Here is a 20907-nt window from a genome sequence, read left to right as displayed (position 1 = left end):
CCAGCTTCTCTCTGCAAGCACACACAAATGGCACACGTAAATAAATTGCTGACGATCTGACACAAGTGGGACCCATCATGTGTTACCTGCCTGCCTCCTCTCTGTCCACAGCTGTCACACAATCACTCACCCTTTCATGCTGTACTTCATCTCTTGCACCAAGAGCTTGTGGCTGATGTACAACACAGGATGCTCCTTTCACTCCACCACCTGGGATAAAACGGCTCCCAGTGCTCTGTCTGATGCATCAGTGGGCCCCCACACAAAACTGCTTTTACCTGGGCCTGTCTGCATGGCTCCGTTCAGTGGACCAGATCTGTTGCCCCCTATTTAGTGAGGTCATTCAGTAGGCTGGTGACTTCCAAAAAATTAGATACAAAATTTTAATAATAGCCAGCCAGCTCCAGGAACTGCCTCACCCCCTTTTTTGGTCTTGTGTCTTTGGCAGGCCTCAATCGCTGCTGTCTTATCAATTTGGGGATGCACCTACCCATGACCCAAGTGTAAGCCCAGATACTGTACTTCCACCTGCCCAATTGCACACTTCTTTGGGTTTGCTGTGAGTTGTACCCATCTCAAGGATCTGAGGACACTACCATCAATGATTGTGTCATCTAGCAGCACAGCAGCATACAGCTAGCAGCATATTCATTGTGTGGGCAGATAATTCTGTTCATGACTTAATGAAATGTTGCTGGGCTACCGAACAACCCAGATGGAAAGGTGACAAATTGGTGTCACACAAAAGGAGTGAAAAAGGCTATTTTTTCTTGGGATATTGGAATCAAGGGAATCTCCCAATACCCCTCGAGTAAATTCTGTGTCGAATAAAATCAAGCTACACCTGATTTACGGAGATTATTAATGTGAGGCATCAGATATGCATCAAACTTAGACATTCTGTTGACTTTTCTGAAATCCACACAGAACTGGACTGACCTGCTGGTCTTGGACAGAAAGACCACTGAGCTGCTCCAGTGACTGTGGGACTCCTCAATTACACCCAGATCAAACATAGCCTTGAGTTAAACTCAAACCATATATATTTTTTTTGTGTTCAGATGGTACAGTGGTGCAGGTGGCTATGTACAACCACCTTGAGAGGAGTCTCAATGTGGTGTTCTCTGATGTTTGTGCAAACAGTAAGAGTTGAAAACATCAGAAAATTCCTCCTGCCAACTTGTGCTCTCTGATAGAATGAGAGATGGTCTCCATAGGGGGCTGGGGTGAATTGGGCCACACTTTTTGGACTTGCCTCTGGTTCCAGCTCCTCCCACTCAGGAATAATCATCGCCAGAGCCACAGGAACCTCCTCTCTCCATGGTTTCAGGAGATTAAGGTGGTATATCTGACATGCATCACCTCCATCTGTTCACCTGACCTCATAGTCGACTTCTCTGACTCGCCATGTGACCTCAAAGGGTTCTTGCCACTTCATGAGTAATTTGGAGCTTGATGTGGGTCAGAAAATGAGCAGTTTATCTTCCGGGACAAATTCCCATAGCAGAACACCACTGTTTTACAGCCAGGATTGCCATTCTTGTGCCTGTAGCAGATTCTCCTGTGTTAGGTGGCATAACTCCACAACTTTTTGCTCTCAGACAAATAATATATTGAATTTCATTTATACTAGAAGGTCCTGCCTCCCGATTTCCCCAATGACATCCAAGATGCCACAAGGTTTGCACCCATACAATAATTCAAATGGGGAAAACCCTGTGGAGGCTTGTGGAACCTCTTGAACTGCAAATAATTGGTGCTCAAGTCATTTATCACAATTTCATGCATCATCCTGAACCAATTTTGCGTTTTCAAGCATTTGATTAAATAGTTTGAACAACCCATCCAGCTGTGGATGGGAAACACTGATACAAATTGATTTAATCTGCAATAATTTGTACAGCTCATGAAGTGTGCATGCTATGAACACTGTGCCTTGATCAATCAAGATCTCTTATGGTATCCTGGCTTGGGAGACAACATGGAAGAGTGCCTCTGCAACACTGCATGCAGTAATGTACTCCACCAGACCTTCCGGCAGCTGAGCAATGAACTACTCCAAAACCACTTGGTCAATGAAGTCATCAACATCTCACCTCTTGGCCAGCAGCCACCTTTAGCAGACATCGTGAAGCTGTTGTGTGAAGGCAAAATGGTGGACAAGGTCACTGAGTGTCATCGTGTGGAAACATTGAGGATACTGTTCCAGTGTGTGGTCAATTGGGGCCACACAGTGGTGTAGTGGTTAGCACTGTCTCCTCACAGCAAGAAGGTTCTGGGTTCGAGCTAAGCAGCTGACAGGGGCCTTTCTGTGTGAAGTTTGCATGTTCTCCCCATGTCTGCATGGGTTTCCTCCAGGTGCTCCAGTTTCCCCCACAGTCCAAAGACATAACAGTGTTCGAAATACCTGTCTGCAGTCTGCATTTTGCAGAATAATTTTCAAGATTGCAGAAGAAAAATAAAAAAAACCCTGCAATTTTGCAGAATGAAAAAAATCAGGCTCGGGATTGAATGGTTCTCAATTTAGCAAACTAGCGGTGCTGTAAATAAACTGAAACCTGCGCCGCGCGAACCTGACGGCGTTTTCCAGGTCAAAGTTGAGCAATATTTATGTAATACAGACGAAAGGTGACGACAACCAAATAAGGGCAGTTGCCATTTTCCAATGTAAGATTTCGTCACTTTTAATACCCACCGGGAGGACCCGACAACTACCTCGGCAGTTTCTGCCATGCATCTCCCAGAATTCAATACGGCACAGCAAACATGGCTCCCAAGAAGAGGATTGTTTCTTCGGGGCAAGAGTCCAACAAAAACGCCAAGAAAACAAGGATGATTTTGTCGTATCTCAGCAAAACCGGCAGCCAGCGTGACTCCAACAACAACAGCGACAGATCGCGCGTTCGCGAGGGTGACAAAAATGAAGACGGTCGCTGTTATAGTTGCATACATATATATTGGTAAATTGTATAGGTTTGTGTATATTGTATTGTTGAATCATGCCAAATTATACTGATATTATATCCCTTTTGAAGACAGCAACAGTATTTTACCTTTATTCATAGATACTTTTGAATATTTTGTTTTCTCATACCAAGCTACACTAATACATGTTTTGTGTACATGTTCTTTTTTTTTACTAGTGCTGTCTTGCCTGTGGTGCAGACTACCACAAAGTAGAACAGTTGCCCTGTAAGACAAAGCTCATAGTTTCAGTTCTGTAGCTCTCAGTAGTTCTGTAGCTCTCAGTTCTGCCATGATTAGTTTGTACCCAGTTCTCTGTTGTTAGTTTAGAGCAGTGAAGCCCCTGCAGTCATGGGTGCCGCCAGGGGGGGAAAGGTTAGAACAATTCTAGGGGCCAAGCACTGCCATGGGGCCCTTTAAGGGGCTGATAATATGCTTTTAAGGATTTTAATAAGACTTTTGAAATAACAATGCAATATTCCATCTGGTAAAATGAGCTAATTGAATAAGGTTGTCTATTTCTTGAGTTCTTCAACATATTATCATTTAACCCTCCCCCTTTTGCGAAATGGTACGGTCCAGTTCTGGTAGAAGCGCGATGCGTTAAATCTGTGTGCTGATCAGTGCAATGCTACTTGCTGCTGTGTCGCGGTGCAGCAGCCAGCCAGCCAGCCAGCAGTGGAGTGCGTACAGTCTATGATCACTAAATATGAAGAGTGGCTGTCAAAAACGTGAAGAAAGGCAGCTGAAAGCTGAGAGGGACCGGAGAGGCAGGCAACTGGTCACTCAGTTTTTCCCAAAGAAAGGTCGCTATCGCTCACATGTGTGTTTAAAATATTAGCGAATGGTAAAAGAACAGTATGAACGTGGTTGGATTAGCCTATCAAGAGAACACTTTTACAGTTTGTACAGTGACATTTTTTCCATTTTAATAACTGAACTGACTTGTGTGATAATAAACAAGATGAAATATTATGTTATGCTGGTGCTAATAACTAGTGCTAATAACCAGTTTCATAACTAATGGGGTGCCCTAAATATGCACAGATTCAGCCTCAGGGGGACCTCCGCCCTACCAAACCACTGAACCCCCCTTTGGAGAAGGAGGTAAGCAGCAATACAACCCATAAATGCTTTAGGATTTAAGTTTTTAATGAGCGAGCGCCATATACAGTTTGCTAGATTAAAGTGTTGCTAATAACGGACACCATCAAGTGTTTGACATGGTTATGTGTTCTATGATTTATTAGCAGTCACATCACACATTTCACTACCAATTGTCCTAGCACAAAAAGGTATGTGGCAAAATCTTGAATTTTCATTTGTGATTCTAAATGTGCCAGAATTAGTCACTGACCAGTTTTCATCTAGTCCCTGGTAGGTTAATACATAAAATGTAATAACAAAGTCACAAACTCAAGGTCCATGGGCTATCAAAAGTCAAATAATGACAATAGTGCAATTGTGATGAGGGTGGGCAAAGTTGGGGGGCCCAAAATTTCTGGTGGTGCCCCTGCCTGCAGTAGTTCTCAGTTCAGTTCATGACCTTGCACATTAGAAGCCAGGCAAACACAATGAACCCAAACGTCTTTCCATTTGCCAGTTGGGTTTTATTCCTTAATGGCATCACTTCTTTGCATCATCGTAAGATGTAACAGAGTGTAGAATTGAAACCTTGCTTTCAATTTAAAACTACAGGTTGCAGATGCAAACACTGAATGAAGTACATTTTGGGTAACAATCTATTGTTCAAGCTAGAAACTTAATCTTGAGAAAATGTAACGACGTGTAACATGAAAATGAATGTTTTGTTTCTTGAAGAACAGTTGTGTTCTATTTTTTATTGTGGTGATACCTTTATTAGTATGTTGTGTGGAAGGATAATGCGTGGGTGTGATAACTAGTACTGTACATTTATGAATTAGTTGGTATACTTCAAGTTGTAGTAGCCCGTAGTGTCAGGGCGAGGGGGTTGAAAGACCTCTGGAGGTATCATGAAATGATAACTTTGCTGCAGAGAAGGATCTGTGAAGACTGAAATTAAAAATAGAGTGAGAGAATAAAGAATTACAGTAGTGCTATGAGTTGTAAAGCTAGATATGATGTAAATATAGGCATTATCAGGTTGAGAAGGGTGTAGTATGTAGGCTTGTGTATTTGCAGAAAATATTTCCAAATTGCAGAACAAAATTTTGACATTCTGCAATATTGCAGAACACTGGAAAAAAGTATTTTGACCACTGCATAAGGTTAGGTTAATATGAGGCAGCCTTGGGCTGAAGTGCCCTTGAGCAAGGCACCTAACCCCCAACTGCTCCCCAGGCACTGTAGCATGGCTGCTCACTACTCTGAGTGTATGTGTGTGCTCATTACTCACTTGTGTGTGTGTGTGTGCATACGTGTGTTCACTGCTTCAGATGGGTTAAATGCAGAGGATGAATTTCACTGTGCTTGAGTGTGCATGTGACAAATGAAGGCAGCTTCTTCAATTGCAAGATAACCCACTTGAGGTTTGAGGTCCAGCAGGTTGGAGACAGAGAGCTTTTCAACTATGAGCTGAGCTTCCCCTGACAGAAGCAACAACAGGTGGACCACTCACTGTGAGGTCTTCCTGCAGATCCATCTTGCTGTGCATGATATGTAGTAGGGCCATGGCGGCTGCTGGAGTACGGTACCTGCTGGTTGATCCAGGCTCCAAAGCACCTGCCCATCCTCCACCTGGTTAATACTGGCTAAAATAGAAAGGTGTCAGCATTAACTTTTTCAGCAGTTTGTGCTACAGTAGCTCTTCCATGGGATTGAACCATTTAGGGGAGCCTTCGTGTGCCATATGCAAATCAAAGAGCCTCGGCTGCTCATGACCCTGTTGTCAGTTCACTGGTTGCTCATTATTATTATCTGACTTTACGAAGCCTTATATCTCTGTATTGATTATTATTTGGTTTGACTTCATTAGGGCTTTTGGATTTTGTATTCTGATCTGCCTCTGATATTCTGTCTGTGCATTGCCTGACCTTTGCTGCACCTTGACATTGATTTTTGGATTCCAATTTAGATTTGTTTGCTGAGTAAAACTCTCTCACACTTACATCTGTCTGTTGCCTGCATTTCTAACACTGGATGTCATTAGTCATTTGATTAAATCCTGCATTATTCTGCCATACATATAATGTTTTAAAAATAATTTTAAGAATAGATTTTTTTTTCAGATATGTGATATGTTTAGCATTGTCATTAAGGACAGGGATTTTTTTTATTATAAAACTACCATACAGGTCATCTTGGTAATTTTAAGATATGTCACGTAAAACTTCAACCTATGTTGATGTATAGTATAATTTAAAGGATATCAGAAGCACCATATTTATTTTTTAAATGTGAAAAATAAGGTGTTAAAAATGAAAGTCAGAGTTTGCCATGCCATTCTCTGCTTTTATAAATATACTGCTCTTCTTGCAGGATCAAGCATCCTGATGAGCACTGTAACTCTGCTGTTTCTCAGCTGCTGACATTTATTGAAAGCAAGATTTTTTAAAAAATGTGTTGAGGGAGAAAAAGAAAGTGTGCCCATATGAATGTATTGTGACACATGTAGACAGATACCGTAATAATGACAGATGAGATAGACTATTTGGTAACTTGGTTGACAGGTAACATAGTTGACAATTTCCCAATTTTGACCCATAATTTCAATGGTTGGCCTTGCCATGTCATTTTCTTGAACAGATTAACATCATATTTGAAAATATAATTTAAAAAAAATCATTACATATTTGTAAACCACAACAATGTACATAAGGTAATTGAGGGTCAATTAATATATTCATTGACAATTTGTGATTATATAATTTTTTTTCTTCAAATGTCTGCCACAAAAGAAAATTACAAAGCATTTTTACAAAGTTTTAACAAAGGATTTTTGAGTTGCAAGAGGAGCTTGAGTGCCATAACTGATAGAACTTCTGCAGACATTAATCTAGTCAGACATTTAAATTAGAGAAAATCAGTTTTAAATGGATTATTTTCCTTTGTATTTAGACTTTTGAAATGAATACAAATGTGTTTTATCTTAGCTTTTTTTTATTCATCATTTTGAAACCAAGACTCCCTCAACTGAAAAACAAACATAGCAAAACAAATCAATTTAGGAACTTCATGACACATTTCAAGCTAAATGAATCTTAGGATGCACTCAATGTTTGTGTTATATAACATGCTTTCCATAAATAGGTAAAATATGATGTTTAAGAAGAAATAGAATAAATAGAATTATCATCAAATGACATGGAATGTACCCTAAATGATAGAATGACTCAAACACACAGAAACACAGAAGTAGTACCTATTTTGTGACAAAATAGGACACAGCTATAGAAGCAAATTACTTCTAATCATGCTATATGTTATCACCCAGATGAGGATGGGTTCCGTTTTGAGTCTGGTTCCTCTCAAGGTTTCTTCCTTGTGTTGTCTGAGGGAGTTTTCATTGCCACTGCCACCACAGGCTTGTTCATCAGGGATAAATACATTTATTAGGGATAACATTCTCATATGTTTAAAGTCTTTTTTTTTCTGTAAAGCTGCTTTGCTGTTGTTACAGTAAAAGCACTATACAAATAAATTGGCTTGACTTAACTAGTGTAGTAGCACTGACAGCTACAATGTGCACTGAGAGCCTGAAATGGGGAATACATGATACTGGCTAGTAGCTTTCAGAGTCAGGAAAAAAAAAGGCATCATCCCAATTAGCTAATCCTGTTTCTCCTCACAGCAACTGGTACCATTAAAATGTAATTAAACTAAATAATGCATCCAAAATTCTAATCAGTATAATAAATGTTATTACCTATAGGTCCATACACTTCAATAGTTTCTATTCTTTCTCCTGCAGAAACCTCCTGAAGAAATTATTTTAATTTTAGAGCCTACTGTAGGATATTTGTTAGTCAATAGAATATGTTAAATTGAAAACACACACAGATCTGAGTTATATGTCAGGTTATTGACCAAATAAGTCTTTCAGAATTTATATTATGCAGAAAAATCCATAATTGTTATTTTATGTATTTTAGTTTGAGTTAAACATTTGAAGAAAACTTATTCGCTAATTGCAGTTGGTTATATTTTAACAAGTCCACATAACTGAATTGAATGCAATGTTTATTTACATAATTTTTGTTCAAAAATTATGTAAATGCCACCTTTCGTTTTTTCAGCACTATGACAAATGAATTTCTGATGTCTCTTGTTTTCATTCCATATATAATTGGATTAATAATTGGAAGAATGGTGAAAATCAGCATGCCGCATATTTTTTGTGCATTGGGTGGTATATTCTGAAAACGATATGAAACTATGGTAAAGGTAGAAACTATTTCATACAGAACAAAGGTAATTATCTGTGCTAAACACGTGTTTACAGCCTTACTTCTAACATTAGTTTGTGTGTGGGAAAGACAGGCTTTAAGAATTTGTGCATAGGAGAATAATTGAATAGTCACACTAATGCCCTGCATAACTCCAGTTATAGTTAATCCATAAACATTGTTCACAGTAAAGTCACCACCACATGAAAGCTTTAACAGTGTATTATTGCCACAATACACATTAAAAATGACTGTTTTACATTTTGGAAATCTTGCCTGAAGAGCAAACAACACAACAATCATGGAAATGTCAAGGCCCCAAGCCAGAGCTATCACACCACCAACTGTGTATGGACTCATGATAGAGTTATACCTCAGTGGCTTGCATATTGCGATGTAGCGATCAAATGACATGGCTGCCAGGATAAAAAGTACACTACCTCCATATAAATGAAGCAAAAACCCCTGCAGGACACATGTTGGATAATAGACCATATTTGTCTGGGTTACAATATCCAGTAGCACTCTGGGCAAGGCACATGTAATTGCCATTAAATCTGCCAAAGGAAGGCTGAACAAAATGTAAAACATTGGTCTATGAAGGCTTTGCTGGGTAACAATCAATGCTAAAATTATTACATTACAGAACACTGCAAACAAATAGATCAGAGCTCCAGTGATAAAAACAGGATAAATGGCTTGAGGAGGGACATCAAATCTGGCAATTTGAAGGTTGAAACTGAATGTGTTATTGGAAAATTTTTGCTCCATTCACAACCTGCAGGAAAAGAAAACAGAAAAGAAGAGTTATTAATTTACCAGTGCACATTTTTTCCCTTTTTTCATTTACAGTGGCTTTGACCTCAGACTCACCTGGCAAAAGATACAATTGTGTGAATGTGGGGGGGGAGATATGGCCCATTTATATCCATTTCTCTCCTCCCAAGACCATGCATGTCACTCATATGCCACCAGAGAATATTAGCACCTTGAATCTTCTCATAACCATAAGATGTATAGCTTGACAGAAGAAGTTATGTCCACAAACGTTAGCACAAGTAAAATTTTTTTTTTCGCGGTCCAGTTTCCATCAAATCCTGCGCTCTGATTGGCTGGCGAGCAGGTCCATATCCTATGATACGGACCCCAGTTACGGGGTTTTACTACCCTGATGAAGAAGAAATAAAAGAAAACATTTCAGGAGAAAGCTAAAAACCTGTAACTGTTGCTAACGCCAAGCAAAAACATGGCTGAATCCTGAATGACTTAATTTTGTATAAATAGAGGACTACATAGGCAGCAAAATGTAGTTTTTTTTCCTGCCATGGAAGTGCACTTGTATACTGAGGAGGAAGCCATTTGCATTACAGCCGTGAATGAGGATTCAAAATGGTGGCTCGGCTCGGTTTTCCCTTTCGGGTGCTCTCGTTTTCTGTTAGAATTTGGTAAAGAAAAAAATAAATATATTATTTACCAGCTTAAGGTCGGTCTGTATGGTGAAATTCCGTGACCTCAGCCTTGAATACTGACCTCGGCCCAGAGGGCCTCGGTCAGTACTTTCAAGACCTTGGTCACGGTATTTCACAATACAGACCTCCCAGCTGGTAAATAACATATATTAATTTTTTTCACGGTCCGGTTTCCATCAAATCCTGCACTCTGATTGGCTGGCAAGCGGGTCTGTATCCTACAATACAGACCCCGGTTATGGACCTCTGGCGACTCGCTCGTTCACAACAACAAACATAATAGCATTTTTTGTCAACATTTATCTTGTATATATATATATATATATATATATATATATATATATATATATATATATATATATATATAAGATTTATTTATAAGTATCAAAAATCATAAATTTTTGCCAGCATTTTTCAGTATAATAGCATTAATTTTACATCATGGATAGCGATAACGACAGTGTTCACAGCAAAAGCGAGTTTTACTACCCTGAGGAAGAAGAAATAAAAGAAAACATTTCAGAAGAAAGCTCAAAACCTGTAACTGTTGCTCACGCTGAGCAAAAACATGGCTGAATCCTGAATGATTCAATTTTGTATAAATAGGGGACTACATAGGCTGCAAAATGTAGTTGTTTTCCTGCCATGGAAGTGCACTTGTATACCAAGGAGGAAGCCATTTGCATTACAGCCGTGAATGAGGATTCAAAATGGCGCCTCGGCTCGGTTTTCCCTTTCGGGCACTCTCGTTTTCTGTTAGAATTTGGTAAAGAAAAAAAAAAATATATATATATATATATATATATATATATATATATATATATATATATATATATATATATTATTTACCAGATTAAGGTCGGTCCGTATGGTGAAATACCGTGACCTTGACCTTGAATGCTGACCTCAGCCCAGAGGGCCTCGGTCAATACTTTCAAGACCTCAGTCATGGTAATTCACGATACGGACCTCCCAGATGGTAAATAACATATATATATCATGTGAATCTTATGAGACAAAGAATTAAACAATCAGATTGACTACCTTTCTTCAAAGTTGCTTTGTACTCTGATAATCGCATCAGACAATCCCTGCAGGTTTTTCAGGTGCACTTTCATACTGCAGATCTCCTGTTCTACTACATTCTAAATATGCTCTATTGGATTTAGGCTGGGAAAGGCACTGAATAACACTGAACTCATTGACATGTTCATGAAAAAAAGTGAATTTTACCTTGTAACACAATGCATTATCATGTTGGAAGTAGCCATTAGAAGATGCATAAACTGTGGCCATGAAGTGATGAACAAATAGGTTGTGGCATTCATGCAATGACTGATTTGTATTAATTGGCCCAAAGTGTGCCAAGAAAATATTCCCCACACCATTCCACAAACCCAACCAACCTGGGGTGGGTTTCCAAAAAGCCTCAATGCAAAGAGCATCTTAACTAGGAGAGAGAGTGTTCATTGTGATGCTCGCTTTGCCATTTAATGATGATCTTTGTGCTACAATGCTTTTGGGAAACCCACTCCTGAACTGCTGACACAAGGCAGGTTGGGTCAGTGGATTCATGCTGTTGGTTGCAAATTTTGACCTGTCTATACCATCTGTGTGCCTCAACAGAAATCAAGATTCATCAGACCTGGCTATGTTTTTCCAGTCTTTGATGGTACAGTCAAAACTGTCTGGCCATTCTCCATTGACCTCTCTCATCAACAAGGTGTTTCTGTTCACAGAACTGCAGCTCACTGGATTTTTTTTTCTTGCACAATTCTGTGTAAACTCTAGAGACAGTTGTGTCTGAAAATTCCAAAAGATCAACAGTTTTAGAAATACTCAAAATAGCCCATCTAGCATCAGCAATCATGCCACAGTCAACATCACTGAGATGACATTTTTCCCCAATCTGATGGTTCATTTGAACATTAAACAAAACTGCTGCCCAATGTCTGCATGCTGCACTGCATGCCTGCCACACAATTGGCTGATTAGATAATTGCATAAATGAGTAGATGTACACGTGTTCCAAATAAAGTGTTCAGAGTGCATGTTATTTTTTAAAATTATTTATTTGCCTTAATTTTAAACAAAATGTATTTTGCTTAATTTTGGGCAGCATGATGGTGGTGGTTAGCACTGTGGAAGGAAACAGGTGCACCCGGAGGAAACCCATGCAGACACGGAGAACATACAAACTCCACACAGAAAGGCCCCTGTCAGCCATGAGGTTCAAACCCAGAACCTTCTTGCTTCTTTGGCCAGACTATCTCAGACCTCTAATGCTGTAAACCACAATTATGAAAATGTATTTTCCATATATATGTATATCATAAAACATTACAGTTGTAATAAGATAGATAGATAGATAGATAGATAGATAGATAGATAGATAGATAGATAGATAGATAGATAGATATTCTTTCCAAAAAACAATAACAGTTACAACTTAAAATGCCCTTACTTATCTGACATTCACATGATGAAAATTTTGCATGATGCTCAAAAGGGTGAAGCTTGATTCTAAGAGGTCAACTGTTCTCTGTTAACAGGGAAAAATGATCTGAATGTCTGCATTTTAATGCAGAAAAATGGCTGAAATCATATTACAATGGACACAGGTTCTGAATGGGTTAATCCCATTACATTTATCATATTCTTCTTCCCTATTGGTTGACCCAGAGGTTTTCTCAAGGCAATTACTCATGAAATGGGCTCACTCAGGCATTAAAAAGGATGGGTCATAAATTCTTAATGTATATTAAATGGCAATCTGGGTTAAAGAACTTTGCATTATCTGAAAGTATGAGCATCTGAGGAGTTCCATCATATTGTGAGGATTTAACTATTGTTAAATTGTACAAAATTTTGCCAAATTCTGTGATCAGAGATTTGGGTTAAGGAATATAAGTGCAATATTAGATTAGTAATAATAATAATAATAATAATAATAATAATAATAATAATTCATGTGCATATTTTAGGAAACCTATGTACTCATTTGCAATTGTCCTATCTGTTTTAGGACTTTTCTTCTTGCCACACGATAAAGAGAGAGATAATGGATTCCAATATGTCAACATATTCAATTCTTCTTACTTTGGAACCACTGGGCATATCACCAACTTATATTTTACCAATGTTCATGTTTGGAACCCTTACATATTGTGCTATTTTGTTTTTCAATATTACGTTACTGCTAACAATTGCTCTGAACCAAAAGCTTCATAAACCGATGCACATACTGTTGTTTAACCTGCCAGTTAATGACATTGTAGGTGCCTCTGCCCTTTTCCCTCAGATTATGGCCAGTATGCTTTCACAGAATACATCAATCACTTATTCTGCATGTTATGTGCAAGCCTTCTTGATACATTTGTATGGGGCTGGATCATTTCTTATTCTGACCACTATGGCTTATGACAGATATATTGCAATTTGCTGCCCATTGAAATATCACACCTTGATGTCCACAAATAACTTGTTGAAAATAATAATTACAGTGTGGACCATAGATTTTACAGTGATTGGTTTACTACTTGCTCTCAGCTACCGTCGAGAGATTTGTAGCACGAGAATAGTTGACCCTTTCTGTAATAATCCAAGTTTGTTGAAGCTAATATGTGGGGACATAAGGTTGAATAATTACTATGGGTTGTCTCTTACAGCTTTGCTACACATTCTAACACTGTTCATAATGTTATTTACTTACATTCAAATCCTAATCACCTGTGTCTCTAAAAGACAGTCTGATGCAAAAAGCAAAGCAATTCAGACATGCGGTACACACCTAGTTGTTTACTTATGTTTAGAATTCATTTCACTGTTTGCCATAATTTCACACAGATTTCCTAATTTATCCCAGTCCATAAGAGGCACAATTGCCACATCTTTGATGGTATTTCCTCCTTTTCTTAATCCTCTAATATATGGTTTGAAAACAAAGGAAATTCGACAGAACGTTACTGTCTTGTTCTGTAAAAAGATCTCTCAGTCATAAGAGAAAATTATTAGTAAGTGAGATGTTTAATACTTATTCATTTCAGAAACTACAACATGATCTTTATCAAACTATAATATTAAAAGGAAAGGTGCCAAAAAAGGCTCTTCAGTGTAATCCATTTGAAAAATAAAAGTTTCAGAAAATAACCTTTATATTCATGGTTCTCTCACCATTTTTTTACAAGAAGACAAATAATAATTTTCCAGAATGAAGTTCTTTTTTACACTACCATTCAAAAGTTTGGGGTGACTTTGAAATGTCCTTATTTTTGAAAGAAAAGCACTGTTCTTTTCAGTGAATATCACTTTAAACTAATCAGAAATATACTATATACATTGCTAATGTGGTAAATGACTATTCTAGCTGCAAATGTCTAGTTTTTGGTGCAATATCTCCATAGGTGTATAGAGGCCCATTTCCAGCAACTATCACTCCAGTGTTCTAATGGTACAATGTGTTTGCTCATTGCCTCAGAAGGCTAATGGATGATTAGAAAACCCTTGTACAATCATGTTAGCACAGCTAAAAACAGTTTAGCTCTTTAGAGAAGCTATAAAACTGACCTTCCTTTGAGCAGATTGAGTTTCTGGAGCATCACATTTGTGGGGTCAATTAAGTGTTCAAAATGGCCAGAAAAATGTCTTGACTATATTTTCTATTCATTTTACAACTTATGGTGGTAAATAAAAGTGTGACTTTTCATGGAAAACACAAAATTGTCTGGGTGACCCCAAACTTTGGAATGGTAGTGTATATATTGGCAAAGTTTAAAGTTCAACTTTTATTTAAAATTGCATTATGTATTCTTAATTTTAGAAATTAATATTATAAAATTGGGGCGGCACGGTGGTGTAGTGGTTAGCACTGTTGCCACACAGCAAGAAGGTCTTGGGTTCGAGCCCAGCGGCCGACAGGGGCCTTTCTGTGTGGAGTTTGCATGTTCTCCCCATGTCCGTGTGGGTTTCCTCCGGGTGCTCCGGTTTCCCCCACAGTCCAAAGACATGCAGGTTAGGCTAATTGGTGGCTCTAAAATTGACCGTAGGTGCGAATGTGAATGGTTGTCTGTGTCTATGTGTCAGCTCTGTGATGACCTGGCGACTTGTCCAGGGTGTACCCTGCCTCTCGCCCATAGTCACCTGGGATAGGCTCCAGCTTGCCTGCGACCCTGTAGGACAGGATAAGCGGCTACAGATAATGGATGGATTATAAAAATTGCCCTCTGAGTTGTCAGAAATAACACTGATTGATTAAATTTAAATCAAAGCCCTGTATTGTCTCGTCTCATCTCATTATCTCTAGCTGCTTTATCCTGTTCTACAGGGTGGCAGGCAGGCTGGAGCCTATCCCAGCTGACTATGGGCGAAAGGCAGGGTACACCCTGGACAAGTCACCAGGTCATCACAGGGCTGACACATAGACACAGACAACCATTCACACTCACATCTACAGTCAATTTAGAGTCACCAGTTAACCTAACCTGCATGTCTTTGGACTGTGGGGGAAACCGGAGCACCCGGAGGAAACCCACGCGGACACAGGGAGAACATGCAAACTCTGCACAGAAAGGCCCTTGTCGGCCACGGGGCTCGAACCTGGACCTTCTTGCTGTAAGGCGACAGCGCTAACCACTACACCACCGTGCCGCCCTGCCCTGTATTGTATTTAAATTAATTACAGTTTTGGTCAGAAGTTTACAAACACAGACATGAATGTCATCATGGACATGAATATCATGGCAATATTCAGCTTTCAATGATTTCTTTGAACTGTTCTTTTTCTGTGGCAGAAAGGTTGTAAAACATACATTTTACCTGATTGTTGGGGGAGGTGCAAAAACAAAACAAACAAAAAAAACAACAAGAAGAATTTCATGCATGGGTTTTGGGTTTTCTGAAATCAGCACAAGGTTAAAATTATAAATCCATACTCTTCCCCCCCACCCCACTTTGATTAGTAATTGCGTGGTGCTGAAATTTCCAAAATGTCTTAACTTGCCAATGTCAAGGCCTCTTAACTTCTTGTTAGGGTTCATAGACCGCTGCTCTTAGCTTCTCTGTCCTAAGATTAAAAGGGTTTCTTTGCACTCATTGGTTTAACCAACACACAGTATGATAGGAATGACCAAGAAGCTCAGTGCAAATCTGAGAAAGAGGATCATAGGTTTACACAACACAGGAATGTCTCTTGGATCCAGTTCGAAACAACTCCAGATTCTAAGACCATCATTTCAAACAATTGTATGTAAATACAAGCTATTGGGAGGTGTAGCGATTTTGCCAAGCCACTTTGCTGGAAAAAGACCCAAACTGTCACCTTTTGTTCAAATATCCAACCAGCATTCTGACAAAAGTTTTTTTTTTTTTTTACTCCCAAAAGCATCTGTTCAAGGTGAAACACTGAAGGGACATTGGACCAAATATTTGGTGTGCTGTATGTATCTTTTTGACCATGAATATAACGATTTGGCTTCAAAATTATATTCAGAATTTCAGAAAACCCAAAATAAATGGGCACCAAATTATTTTTTTTCCTATGAAAGATATATGTTGTACAATGATTCTGTGACAGAAAAAGAACATAACAAATACATTTTTGAATGCAAAACATTGCCATGATGTTCATGTAGATGATGGCGCTCATGTCCATAATGAATGGCGCTCATGAATGTAAATTTCTGACTGCAACTTTATGGCCTCTACAGTCACCTGATGAGAACCCAACTGCACACTTATGGGAGATTTTGGAGCAATGTGCTAAACAACACTCTCCTCCACCACCATCATCGATCCATCATCAGCAAAAACCCACCAAGAGAATATCTTGGAAGAATGGTGTTCATCCCTCCAGTATAGTTCCAGAATCCTGGAGAATCAGTGCCAATGTGGCATAAAACTGTTTGATTGGACTCTTGGTGGCTAATCACCTTACAATGAAATCATGCTTTTTTTGTTGTTGTAGTTTTTTTTTTCTTCCTCCATTTGTACCCTGTCTGTGCAAGTACTTATTCAGAGTGAGTTAAGATCATACTCAACTTGCAAACAGTGGTTGTTTCTTTATACTGGGAATTCAATTCACAAACTTTCAAGCAGTAGGCCAGAAACCTATACACTGAACTGGAACATCTGAACTGGAACAACTGAACCAGCAGTACACCTGGAAAGATTGCATGTCTAAAATACACTTTTACATTCTGAGTGAAGGGCACTTGAAGAGCACTTAGATAGCACAGACCAAGGACAATTTTTGACTCTTCAATAATAGTCAGATCTGTAGCTGCAACCACTTCATATGTCTGTATATATTTCCAATATTATTAGAATTATGTACTGACTGGTGCATCTTACAGGATTACTGGTTCCTGTGAATGTGGATTATGATATAGAGATTTCTACACTTACTATGTTTTGTTACTATTGAACTTTACTGTCATTTACTGGATTTTAAGATGTAAGTCATTTTAGTGCAGACTTTCACCAAGAGCAAATGCTGTACCCCGCATTAGCAAAAGTAAAACTGACTTTGTGGATTTGCTCCATGCCTCGGTTCCATTGGAAAATTTTACATTTTCTTCCTTGGCCCATGCTACACCCTTCCACCATGTTTCATGGAAATTGCATTGGAAGTTTTTGTGCAAGCTTGCAAAGACAGAGAAACAATTAAACAAACCAAAACACTGAAAACAGACAGACAAACTGAAAACAGAACCTCTTTGCCAAGTTTGTTTTCAGTTTGTCTGTCTGTTTTCAGTGTTTTGGTTTAATTGTTTCTCTGTCTTTGCAAGCTTGCACAAAAACTTCCAATGCAATTTCCATGAAACATGGTGGAAGGGTGTAGCATGGGCCAAGCATATGAAAAGCATATGGCAAAACAAATAATTATAGAGTGATAAACTCATCACTTTTGGTTATTCAGGTAACTGGCAGAAACATGCATTTATACCAGTTGGGGTTAATCTTGATTGAAGCTACTGGAACATTTATTCATATGATGTCCAGAGTAAATTTAAATGTCTAACTGTGGTTTGTCATTAATTATGCTATTAGATTAATTACCCAGCAAACACACACGTACAGTACATACGACGTAGTGGTTAGGTAGTGGTTTGGTAGTCAGGGAAATACGTCGTAGTTACGTAGCAGGCACGTCCTAATACAACGTCGTGCCAATACGTAACGACAACGTAGTGGTAATACGTAACAGACACGTTATCTGGCGACCATCCAGTGACGTATGTCCTACTACGTAGTCTACATGTTGTGTGTATTTTCTATTTGATGATTGATGTATTAATAATTTGCTTTTGTACATTTTGTTGTATGTCTCTATGAATAACATTAACAATGTGATCTTGGTCTGTTGATGAATTGATCATGGTTTATTTAACTTTAAAATAGCACTGAATGAGGCCATTTCAATGAAATAAAAGTTTGTAGATTCATTATTTTGCAGTTAGGCATGTCTTATCAGTTTATCTGCATTGTAACCCTCTAATACTATTAGTGGTATTTTTTACCACATCTAACTATTAGTGGTATATATATTTTTTTATCCAAAATCATGTTCGGTACACGCAAAACTTTAACTGAAGGGAGGACTTTCACATGATCCATGATTGCCAACAAATTATTTCCGTGACCAGTGATTTGAGCCTGTTTCTATTCCTGTGATATGTGATTGAGAATTTTTATTTTTGTGATCCCCCAGTGGCGGATCCGGGGGAGGGGTATAACCCCCCACCCCCCTTCAGCGACCAGGGGAGGGGGGGTATAAAAGAGTAAACACAACAGTAAGCTTGAAGCAAGCAAAATTATTCAAAATATGCTCAAATTCACTGAATGAACATGTACATTTTCATTTTCCAGGGCACATATGCCTTTGGGCCGTTCATTGATGCTTTTCGTAGAAATTATCAATATCTCCCCCTTTTTTTCCAAATCCAATACCCGCCCCTATCCCGTGACCCCCTCCACCACCCCACCCTGTTAATTTGGTGGGAAAAGGGCATATGCTGGCTGACCTCTATCCCATCATGCTTTGCCGGCTCTGGATTGCGTCGGTCCTTCAAAACCCGTTGAAGGATCGACTTCCCGCGTCCCAGTTGTTTTTAGTGGTGTGAAGGGAAGGTGTTTTGTTATAATTGGAGAGCTTTGATTGACAGAATCTTTCAAGGTAAGAATGTTACCCTTGCTATTGTTGTCACCATGTGAATGTAAGGTGATTAACTCTGACGATATATTATATGCAAATGTTATTGTTAAATTTTTATTTTAATGAATGTTAGTGTGTGAGTCTCTACCGCAGGAAAGCGAGCCGCAGCGCCATATTGTTTGTGGGGGATGATGACCGTGGTGTAGGAGTTCCGGCTCCCAGTGGCAACCTGTTATTGAATGTTAGTGTGGATCCTTTATGGTGTAATTTCATTCACTTTTTTAAACCATGGTTTAAAGCTGTGAAAGTTTAACTACCTCTTGATTTCAATCAAAAGATGACTTTGGTCAGTTATTTAGTATTGTTACAATATAAACTGATAAACATGCATCCTAATATGAATGTTTGGTGAAATTTAAAAACTAAATTGTTTCACAAAATTTTTTCTGTAACAACATATGTAGACGACTTATTGGGGTATTTCGAATGTTTCATAAAGCTGTTCCACACTATTTCAGTTTGTTTTACTGTTACTGTTTACTGTTAAAGATTGTTATGATGCAATCTATAATCTAAATTCACTTAGGTGGAATTTCTTTTTATCTCTTGGGAATATCATTCATCTCCAAGGTTTGCATATTACATTTAATAAAAACAAACAGTAAAATCTTACCATTAGCTTAATTAATTCCATTCATTCTGCAAGATATTAATTGCTTTGCAAATTTGTCTCAGATACAGAGGACCTTGAAAAGCTGTTCAGGCCGAGGAGTACAGATCCACGGCAAAATACTATATCAGACAGTGAGTTCTATTCTTACTTACAAAAGAGACATGCTAGCATACACATTTTATGAAAAGATAGAAACACTACTTGAATAAATGACTTACATTTGTGATTTGTCAGTCTGAATATCTGTGTCGTGACATCCAGTACTAATAATATTACATATTGATGTGTGGTATTTTATCATAAAATCCAACCATTTTTTGAAATTTATGTCTTTAATTCATGAATGCATAATGCTCACTCGTTTTTATGTGGCCCATGACACTAACCATTTCCTTTTTATGTGTTTTTATAGATTATCAGAGAAAGGTTCTGATTAAGACAGTAGTGAGACCAGCTGTGATGTATGGATTGGACATAGTACCCTTAACGAAGAGACAGGAGGCAGAGTTGGAGGTGGCAGAGTTGAGGATGTTAAGGTTTGCGACAGGAGTGACGAGGCTAGACAGGATAAGGAACGAGCACATCAGAGGGACAGCATATGTGGAGAGCTTGGGAATTAAGCTAAGAGAGATGAGACTGAGATGGTATGGGCACATCCTGAGAAGAGATGCAGAGCACGTTGGAAGGAGAATGTTGAGGATGGAGCTGCCAGGCACACAAAAACGAGGAAGACCAAAGAGGAGATACATGGATGTGGTGAGAGAGGACATGAAAGTGGCAGGTGTGGTAGAGAAGGATGCGGAAAACAGGGAGCAATGGAGACGAAAGAATCAGAGAAAGGTTCTGATGCGCCTAGATGAAATTGTGCAGAATTATCTGTAGGTACTTACCTCTTGCAAATATTTTATGTGTACATACATCACTTAATCTGACCATATAATGGTAAACAAGGATTTCCCAATTTATCATTGATTATAATTATATTTGCAGGCTCGTGCTGCTGTGGCTGCAACAACTAAGGAGACAACTACTGTACCAATCCACCATTCATCTGATTCAGAAATCAGAGACAGCTGTTAGCTATTTCACTGCTAGAATTTCTATTATTGAATACTGGTTCACCATTAAATATTTTCTAGAGTCAGAACAAAAATAATGATTGGCATGTGTGTAAATATTGCAGTCAGTCTCTGTAGGTTTTTATGCCATTTTAGTGTAATGTAATGTCTGACAAGCAGCCATCATAAAAGTGCAGAATAATACCTTTAAGTTCCTTTGCATATT

General features: G+C 38.6%; 2 protein-coding genes across 2 annotated transcripts; one reads left to right on the top strand and one right to left on the bottom strand.

The window, feature by feature from the left end:
* Window positions 1–8150: 8150 nt before the first annotated feature.
* Window positions 8151–9101, bottom strand: LOC132901186 (olfactory receptor 52B2-like). The gene has a single exon (XM_060943527.1). The coding sequence runs from the start codon at window positions 9099–9101 to the stop codon at window positions 8151–8153; it is 951 nt and encodes a 316-aa protein (XP_060799510.1).
* A 3759-nt stretch (window positions 9102–12860) lies between these two features.
* Window positions 12861–13799, top strand: LOC132901185 (olfactory receptor 52B2-like). Its single transcript, XM_060943526.1, has one exon. It carries the CDS (start codon window positions 12861–12863, stop codon window positions 13797–13799), a length of 939 nt encoding a protein of 312 aa, XP_060799509.1.
* Window positions 13800–20907: the final 7108 nt, after the last annotated feature.

The sequence above is a fragment of the Neoarius graeffei genome, chromosome 17 (assembly GCF_027579695.1).
Source record: "Neoarius graeffei isolate fNeoGra1 chromosome 17, fNeoGra1.pri, whole genome shotgun sequence".
Lineage (NCBI taxonomy): Eukaryota > Metazoa > Chordata > Actinopteri > Siluriformes > Ariidae > Neoarius > Neoarius graeffei.
Note: the sequence above shows the minus strand (reverse complement) of the source record. Positions and strands in the feature narration are given on the sequence as shown.

Coding starts and splice junctions, on each gene's coding strand:
- LOC132901186 (XM_060943527.1), bottom strand. CDS start 9,101: ATGGAGCAAAAATTTTCCAATAACACATTCAGTTTCAACCTTCAAATT.
- LOC132901185 (XM_060943526.1), top strand. CDS start 12,861: ATGGATTCCAATATGTCAACATATTCAATTCTTCTTACTTTGGAACCA.